Below are 9,765 nucleotides of genomic sequence, written 5' to 3'. Positions count from 1 at the left end.
GAAAAAATACCTTAGCCTTAGTTCCTGGACTTATCACAAAGCACAAGGAAAACAAAACCAGACAATGTTATAAAACCTCACGGTACTTCTAGGGAAATCTACACTTAAGTATCTAGCTCTCTACTCAGCTGGCAGAATCAGTGTTTTCCTTTCAAACACACAAAAATAGGCTTTGCTCTTCTTGGATTTGGATTATGCGGGTTTTCTTTTCTCCTTTTTTCATGTTTGTTTTTTTTTTTTTCTTTTCTTCCTCTCTGTAAAGCCTCGCTTGTTATTTTTTCCCCCACTTGAATCAGTTGCAGCAAGAAACTTTTGTTGGCTATTGGGTTTTCTTTTTTTCTCTTTTTTTTTCCTTTTTTTTTTTTTTTTCTTCTTAAACACAGGTAAAACCTAGAACAAACCGACAGTTACAACCAAGTGAAACCAAAACCGGAAGGGAGGTAGCTGGAACCCGACTCCAAGACTCCTCTGGTGCCAACCTCCTTTCTCAGCCTGGGGGGGACAGCGGAAGATGCAAGAAAAGCCCGAGGACACCAGCTCAGCCCGTCTGCGAGAGGGTGGGGAGGGAGAGGGGTAGCAGCTGATAGGAGTTTCCCACCCCACCGTGCACCATTCACCGCTTTCTGCTCCAGCTTTCCCTCCTGCTGGCCTTGGGCAGCACCCATAGCCAGGAGGCTGGCTGGTGGCCCCAGGTAGGGTGCAGCCCTGGCTCACTATCTGTGACAGAGAAGATCTTGGCACTAATGTGACCCAGACTTTACGAGCAGCTAAATTTCATCAGCATGAGCACGCTCTCCTGTTCCCCCAAACTTCTTGTTTGATGTTGTCCTACACCACTGGCTCGGTGGGTGGAGGTGGTGGGCAATGTCCCTCTCACCTCCTACTCAATGGCCACCACAGTCATGAAGGGGTCTTTCCTAGGGACTCCACTGGGCATTCAAGGCCCTTACAGTGGTAGATGCTACAAGACCATCCAGCTGGCCTTGCCCCAGGGTGGGAGCACAGGGGATAAGAGCTGAGCAGGTGTCCATGTCCCACGGCTCCCCTCTCTGCATCCCCCTGGGTGCACAGTACAGCACCTTAAACCCAGAGGGCAAAGCTTTGCCACAATGCAATCTTCTCCCAATGGAAAAAAAATGCCATTGGATTTAATATGACTCAGAGCAGAAGTTCTTCTGCTCCCAGTTCTGTCAGCCCCGTTGGAGGAGATGGACAGTGCCAACATGGCAGCTGGAAAAAAAATCAAATAGCAGCACGGAAAGCCTGCCTGTGGGAAAGGGAGTTGGGTCACCCCCCAACTGCAGGAGTGAAGCTGAGGTGTGAGGCTGTGCTAGCAAGAGGCCACTGTCTCCCTTGAGCTGAGAAGGACTCCAACTCGGCGAGCAGAGGCTGGCCCTGGCTGGGCAGAGGAGCTCAGCAGGCCCTGAGCTCCTGGGAGCCCACAGCAGCAAGTGGCAATAATGCTTCTACAGACCTGTCTCTCCTGGGCAATGTCCTAGGTGGGAAAAGCACATGGAAAATCTCCTCCGTGCTGAGCTGCATGACTGAGAAGGGGATTTTGCAATCTGAGCTGCCATCAGGATGCATGCAGGACCTGAACTGAGGCTCCTTGCTAGGGCGAAACCCAGGTGGGGTGGAGGGGGGAGGTCATGCCAAGATGCCTCTGGCATTGAGGACATGATGCGTTGGCAGCCTGAAAGGCTTTTGAGGTTGTGAGCTCTTCTGATGGGCTGGATGGCACATGAACAAACTGCCAACACAAAAAGGGAGGACGAAGGGACCAGAAGGAAGCAACCTTTTCACAGTTATTTACTTCCATTGTTAATTAGATGCAAGGGGCAAAAGTGGAAGTTTTGCCCAGGCCCAGTTTTTGCCACTGCTCTCTACGCTGGAGGACGTTCAGCCTACCTCCATGGAAGGAGCCCTGATCCCACTGCGCCTCCCTTTCCTGTATACCCCCGCACGGTGGGGGCAGAGCCATCTGCACAGCTCCCATGGCCACGTCTTCTCTGGGAATAACTAGGAGCTTCACAACAGAGAGCTCCTCACCTTCTTATGACAATCACCTCTCCAGGCCTTTACATTTTAATTCTTGAGATCTATCTGTTTTTTTCTGATAGAAACAACCCCAACAGCGGGTGACAAGAGCCTGGCTCCTTGCACCTACAACTCTGTCAGTTTTCCATTTCTAGTTCTCCTACCCATTTTTACATCCATCTCCATGAGCTAAATGACCCCTCCTCTTACCCTTCTGCCTTGCTAGAGTGCCTAAATGTTCAATCAAGCAGGAGCAGGAAAAAATCTTTCCAACCTGTCTTTAGCCAGTAGATTGTACAAGTCAGGAGAGTCCCAAGGAACAGACAGACTTAACACTTGGAAGGACGCTCTTTTGGATGTGTGTTTTTCCTAGCAGGAGCCTGAAGCAGCAGGAGACAAGCCCAAGCTGCACTGGAAAGATCTCTGGGATTTCCGTGGGATGGGTTGTAGCAGCAGCACTAGATGCACTGGGCATCTCAGTGACTCAACATGATGAACCCTATGACAAAATGAGTCCCCAAGGGTCTGGCACAACACGTTCCCCTCTGGGATGAAACAGAAGGATGGAGCTATACAACAGGGAAGTGTGAGGTCTGCTGCAGCTAATGCCCTTCCTTCTGGAAGATTACAAGCAGCTAAGCTCCTGATGTATCAAAAGTGTCTGACCCACTGGCCTGGCAGCTTAATACTGACAAATACGGCCAAAATTCTAATACTGTCTCCTGCAGTCCTTTCCCCATAGCATGTACCTCCTCCTCCTCTTCCCCTCTCCTGAGAAAACAGGAGCATGAAGCGGTTGTTCGATATAGACCACCATAAGAGGTGGGTGGAGGACGTCTAGAGAACCACTTGGCTAGGTGGAGACCAGAAAGCAGATTCCTTTGGCTGGCTGGTGTCCTGTTTTCTTGCCCCAATGCTGAGGAAGAGACCAGAGGGTTTGAAAGGCAGGTTGTAGGTAAGCTTTAAGGCAGACTGTTTGGTTGCATGGGGTTGTTTTTCACCCTGTCCTGACACAGTAAGGAAACTAGTTGTATGGGACATAGCAGCAGGAGTAGCAGCAGCAGACATGCTCAAATGACAAGTGCGGGCGCGAGTTACCCTCTCTGCTCCTCAGAAGCAATCATCCACATTCCTTGATGCCAGTCCTTAGACTCCCCACTCCCTGACTCCACCGTGGGACCACCTGCCCATCTCCACACAGAAAAGTCCCAGCAGCCCTGCAGCTTGCAGGCAGGCTACGAGGGGACTTTTTGTTGGTGTTTTGAGGGCAGGGGGAGAAGGAGGAGCTGTACAGAAAGGCCACTGCAGTCTGCTGAGCTCCCTGGCTGGAAGTAGCGTTCCTGTGAGGAGCAGATGCATCCCACGTCTCGAGCTGGCTGGGCGTCTGGCAAGTCACTTGCCAAGAGGCACAGCCCTGTGGAGATCCCACCCCAACGTCAGTGCCCCGAGCATGCGATACCTTGGCATTCAGCATCAGAAAAGGCTCAGCTTGGAGTCCTCCAAGAGCACAGCCTCTTCCATGAACGGTCTGAGTTGTGAGTGCTGGAGAGGGGAAAATGTTCTTGCGTTGATCATAATCTCTCTTTCTCTCTTTCTCTACTTATTTCTATAAATATGTGTGCATAAATAGCTTGTTTCTCGCCTTGAATCTAGATATGAACTGTTCAAATTAGGTGGGCATAACATGCTGTTTTGATACATGAAAGTCTTCTCAACTTGACTCTTGGTTGTTTCTTGTCATCACTATTTAAGATATAGTTAATACATAAACCCCTACTTTGAGTTCTCCTTGGACAAAAATTAAAGGCAGACTGGTTGAATTCTAAGGGTCCCTGGTGCAGAAATGCCATCCAGTTGAGCAGCTAAATGTTAAAAACGATACCAAAAGGGATGTGGTGTCTCTCCTAGCCTGCCTTGAGCAGTGTGGTCCTCCATTCCATGTCGCTTGGCATTACCCAAGACTGAAGCCACGGAGGTCTTTCTGATTGTGCTCCTGGGCGTTGGGGTCCCGGCAAGCACACTCTCCTTGTAGGTCACAGGACATAGGGAAGGGAGTAACCTGGGGAAGGAAACCAAAGACACAAAGACATGAAGGAGGGAACACACCTGCAGCACCCTGGAGAACAAACAAGACCTCTGGAGTGATATCTTCAGAGATCAGCTGCAGTCTTCAGCTGTGTTCTTTTTCTTGTGTGATTTATTTTAGTGCTGAGCTGGTGGTGCACTGAGGCCTCAGGTGAGCTACCTGTCCATAAGAAAGGCTGTGAAAAGTGTAAAGAAGAACCTGTTCAACTCATGCAGTTACTGGTCAGCAGATACTCCCTTAACAGTTCACATCAAGCACATGAACATAGCTGGCTGGGGAGACATGTACTTCTCAGGCAACTCTGGGGCTTTTTGGGGTACTTACCACAACGCTTGGATCACATTACACTGCCAGCCTCTTCTGAAAAGCTATCCTTACCCCAAAGGCTACAAACACTAAATGACAGCAAAGTTACAAAACCCTCATCTCACATGACCAACTCAAATGCTCAGCAAACACTACTGGGTCCAGCAGGTCCCAACTCCAGCCTCCCCGTAGCACTCCTACCCGCCTCCAGCTTGGGGGTTTTGGTGAACCCTACTCCTGGGCCATAATCTCCCCTCTGCAGGGTATCATTTTGCAATAGGGCCCTATGGCTTCAGTGCTGCTGCTGTGCCTAAGTCCATTTGTGCATTTAACTATGAACGTTCTTGGTTTCAATTCCTCAGGAACTGAACCAAACACTACCTAGCAGACCAGTGAAGCTGCAGTTCAGCAGAGACTTCTCTAAATACCTGGTGCGTTCAAGGTCAAGAGATGCAGCTAACAGGCACTGAGGAACAGCAAAGGAATGCAAGTGAGAGACTGCTACGTGCATGATCTGTCATCTGTCCGTGATCTCTCTGGAGACGCGTGGGAAGGAGCTGAAACAATAGCCTGCAGTGCCTGGCTAGCGGAAGTGGATTTTGGCCTATTGCATCATAGTATTTACATAAAGAAAAGGGGGTGGCAGTGGAACAGTGTCTCGCTTGCCCTGAAGTGAATTCCCAAGAATTTCTCCCATCTGCACAGACTGAGCAAATGACCTCATTCCCCTCCTTTACTCTCCTTCCAAGACAGTGCCACAACCTGTTCAAATGTTCCTGGTGAGGGCTGCACGCGCGCACTCCGTCTGCTTCCTTTGGCTTTGCTGCCACATGTTTGCTCTCTCTTTCATAAACACTTTTCTCCAGGCTATGAAGCCTGGGTCTGCCTGCTCCCTATGTATCATTAACAGCACATCTAGGAATGTGGACCAGGGACTGTGCGTGAACACATAGCTGTCATTTCCACCTAGACCTTCCATACGTGTCCCTGCATGTCCATCTCTAGCATGCCTTTCTCCTGACGCACACAAGAACAGGATGGAGGGGTGTGGATCTTTATTTCACAACTGGGGAGCCTAAGGCAAGGACATGCTGACAGAGGCATTAAATAGCCAACGCTCATCACCAAATCAGGGTTTAGAGAGCCTCCTCCCCTCGCTTTTGACTTCATTTCCAGAAGACCTGACCCTCCAGGTAGAATAGGGTGATGACTCTTCATCAAGCCTTGGTGACTTAAGAGCTAAATAACCAACCAGTGAATAATCTGAATCTACAATTGTGCAAATGTGGAGGTTGCAAAGAGAAGAGAGAGTCCAAAAAGTTAAAAGCAAATGAATTCAAATAATTGGAAACTAAAGAAGTTTATAAACTGCAGAAAACAATAGGAGCTTAAGGGTCACTTGATCCAACAGAAGCCAGCCAGAGCAGGACTGTCTCATATCACAGTGTTATGAATATTCTTAGATAGGAAAACAGAGAAGTCTGCAAACAATAGGGTTTGGGGAGGAGGCTGAAGAGGGATTGTTTAATGACTGAATTAAAATACTGGAAATGAAAAAAGAAAAGATACATGAAAAAAAATTGACTTTTTTTGTTCAATGTAGAAGGAAACATTTTGGTTTAGATTATCTGCTACAGTTCAGGTTTGACCTTTCCCTCCAGGACATACAAATAAAAAAGACTATTTTGGAGCAAAAGTTATGTCCTGAAATAAAAACTTATTTCACTTAGAAAATGCTCAAACAAAACATTTAAGTATGTCTGGAGTTATCCCCTATTTTTATTTTTTTATCCGGAATCATTAAGTTCAATCTGGATTTGGCAATGATTTTGACTTTAAAAAATCCTCCTTGTTGTACAAGGAAGCTACTGATTGGAGGTGAGACCTGGGAACCTGGTTCTTTCATTTGTCTTGATCGAGCTTTTTCCTCTCCCTGGCCTGGATTCACTGCATTTGTCTGTAACAGTCTAACAAAGGCGAGTAAGTGGCCCCTGCATTCAAAGGAGAGACAGGCTCACAGAGAAGCTGGATACACATTTTGCATTGAACACAGGACAACCACACCCCCAACTCAGGCATGTCAGTAAAGTGGCTGAAATTAGCCGTGACATCCTACTGCACTTTGTCTCTGCTGCTGTCCATGCATAAGTGGGACAGTGAAACGTGTTGCAGGCACGGAGATCCCAAAAATGCTACCATTTCACTTGCGGGAATATCAGAGCCAAGACTGAAGGCCCTGCACGACTGTGTCTCCAAACTACCAGCTCACATTCCCCTAACCTACTCTGTGGGCTGTGCTGAAATAGTGGCCTTAGAAACCCAAACTGGCATGAGTTTGATCTTGCCTTGAAGTGATCCACCTTCTTCATTCCCTCCCCTCCCCTTTCTCTTTGTCAGTCCCTCGTTCTCCCCTTTGCTTTCTTACAGGTCACTGCAAGCGTGTGCTCAGCACTGGAGCAACCTGAACAAAAGGTGCACGTAAGAGACTAGATCGCTACTACATTGCAGCCAATTTCTGATGAGACGGAGCCACTAGAGAAGAAATGTCATGCCGTGTGTTGTCCTCTAGAAACCCCATGGTCTCCTAATAGTGGTCATAGGCAGAAGAGCAGAAGCTTTCTCTCTGGGGCAGAGCCGTGGCCCCAAGGGCAGTTTCATGGCTCAGCAGCAGTTCACAGCAGTGGGTAGCCTGAGTGTAAGAGGGTTTCTTCCTGATCAGATTAGCCTTACTCACTCTATGTCCCTTACAGAGTTTTTTTTTATGCAATTTGATTTTTACAGTGCTATTGTCCAGCTAGATGAATTGTTTTGTCTTATGGCAGTGAGCTCCAGAGATCCGTTTTCTATTATGTGAAAAGGCAGAGATTTCTACGGGTAATGAGCACATCCACAGTCATATTAGACAAGACAAAATTCTCCAAACACTTAGCAGTAATACAGGGTTTCCACTTTAAACAACATCTACAACAAATACACATTTGAGTTCCCCAAGGACCTGACTTCCACAGGTATTTAGGGAATCTAACCCACACACAGCATCTACTAGGATTGTCACAAGTACCCAACTCAGCGAAACCATAAAACCCCTTAGAAGAAGGACTGTCTATTGCCTTGGGCTCGTAGAGCAATAGCCCTCTGGAGCACAGAGCCATGAATAAAGCTGCTGGATGTGCTAGAAATAATAAATGCTGAACCTTTTTCTGAATGATAGCCCATTTAGCTGTGGAGCCCAGATATACATACTCCAAGATTAACTGCTTCTTTTCTTTTTAAATAGGTCTGTGAAAGCCCAACTCATTAACAGAATATATGACCTGTACTGAAATTTCCAGATATACCCGTTGTAAAGCCAGTATTAAAGAATCGGCTTTTCTTCCTTCCACACGACAAGTCCTGCATTTCACCTACATCTATCTCCCCTTGTAGAAAACCTGGCTAATATCTAGGAGCGCAGGGAGAAAAAGCTAAAAATTGAGCTTAGGGCCTGGCTTGGTCATTTGATAAAGTAGTGCAGCATATTTTCTCCTCAGACTAACTAAAATAGGTTGAAAAAGGCACAACTGAAGAACACAGCTCCGCACGCCTACACGCACCCCCTACACACACACACACATCTCCTGGAGATGATACAGAACAGAGCCACGGCGTGGATCGACAGCACTCAGGGGAATGTGGGTCACACCTGAACCACACTGGACCTCAGACCTATCTATCTTCAAGAGAAAACAGACACAACCTAAATCGTGTCCGTCACCCCAGGAGCGTGCCCTGCATGCCGCACCCTGCTCTGAACCTAAAGGAGCAATTGCAGCAGGTGTAGGCTGACGGGCTAGGCAGGAGGCTAGCACAGACATCTGGGGTGTAACGCACAGGAGGTCTGAGACACCTCCACCTCGACCAACTCACCACCCATGCTGCGCAGCGTATGAACCCATACTTCCATTCTGCACAGAGGTACGGGAGCGCTAAGCATCCTCTCCCACGCTAGGCGATGAGACCTTGGATAAAACCCAAGCTCCCTCTTGGAAACAGGGCCGCATTTGTCCTTGATGCCATGCTCCCGACTATGGGAACAAAGACAACGATACAACAGACCAGTGCAGAACTAGGATCCAGGTCATGAAATGAGTGAGAGGCCACAAATCCTCGCTACACGGCACCTATCTGAAGAGGCTGGTGACATCCCAAGACAGATCCCTGCTGAGAAAGGCCAGTCTATAGGGAACTGGTGGGAATGCTGACAGGAGAAATCCCAGACAGGCACAGGGAGGGATGGGAAACAGTTCTGCAAAGGGTCGGAGCTCATCCCTCACACAGGCTCGTATCAGGCTGACCCAGCTGTACCTCCCATCCACTTGGGGCTGGTTCACAGCAGCACCAGGGCAGGCAGAATCAGGCCTGGGGAAGGGCCCGGGTTGGAGGCGGGGGGAGCAGGGCTGCAAAGTGTTGGGAAACAGCCTGTTGTTAGATTTCAGCCCTGAAGTGTTTGCGAAATCTCCCAGACAAGCCTAACTGGAAATATGAAGGCCCCGTTGCAGACAGAGCCTCTGCGGGCGAGCGTGGCATGTCGAGATAAGCGTGGCAGGCCGTGCTGAGTGTCACAGCCCCGCGCCTCCCGAGACCCTCGCAGCTCAAATGCTGGGGAGTATTTTGTTCCCTGACAAGGCCCGTGTGGGACAAAAATGCATCTTGTAAGGGTCTTCTCAGTGGTTTTCGGCATTTAGGTCACCAGGGCTGTTTTGAGATAACAGAACAAGAGCGAGCCCCCTTTTAACTCTGGGGGCTGGTATGCAGGTTCACACCTAGGGCACTGCTCCAGAGGGCCTGGGAAAGGTGAAGATGAAGCTCGCAAGAAACCTCCTCTCCATGCAGCACATACAGTTTTAAAGGCTTGAATTTTTTTAACTGCCACGCCATAAACTGGGCTTTCCCCCACTGAAGCCGGCGAACATGGTCTAACAAGGCGTAGCTCAGCTGAACCCAACAGATGCCCCTCTCTCTCCATCGGGTATAAATGGGGAGCAGCCTCACCAGAACCGGTGGAAGCAGGATGGCCCAAAGCCAGCAGGGATCCCTGGGAAAGCCCTGCCCGCACGGATCCCCGCATCCCCGCCTGCCCGCTGAGCAGAGCGAGGGAGCCCGTTTGCCAAACCACATGGAGCTCAGTTGCTCAGCAATCAGCTGTGCTTCCTACGCTCGTGCTACTGATTGTGCAAACATGAATGTAATTAGTCTAAATAATCACCAAAGATTTAATAGGAGCCAGACCACCCAGAGGCCAAATAGCTGGCGGTGGAGTAGGGAAGGTTTGTTCGCTGGTTTTTGTAACACTTGCT

The 9,765-nt window shown here is 48.8% G+C and overlaps 1 protein-coding gene across 1 annotated transcript in view; it reads right to left on the bottom strand.

Moving 5' to 3' along the window:
- The window catches only part of PAPPA (pappalysin 1), a 183,625-nt gene continuing 173,860 nt past the window's right edge, over positions 1 to 9,765 (bottom strand). The window contains exon 22 of the mRNA XM_050908005.1: positions 1 to 4,096. Coding sequence (XP_050763962.1) covers positions 3,989 to 4,096 — 108 coding nt within the window. The 3' untranslated portion in view covers positions 1 to 3,988. The remainder of the gene's footprint in view (positions 4,097 to 9,765) is intronic.

Source organism: Gymnogyps californianus, chromosome 18, assembly GCF_018139145.2.
Source record: "Gymnogyps californianus isolate 813 chromosome 18, ASM1813914v2, whole genome shotgun sequence".
Lineage (NCBI taxonomy): Eukaryota > Metazoa > Chordata > Aves > Accipitriformes > Cathartidae > Gymnogyps > Gymnogyps californianus.
Note: the sequence above shows the minus strand (reverse complement) of the source record. Positions and strands in the feature narration are given on the sequence as shown.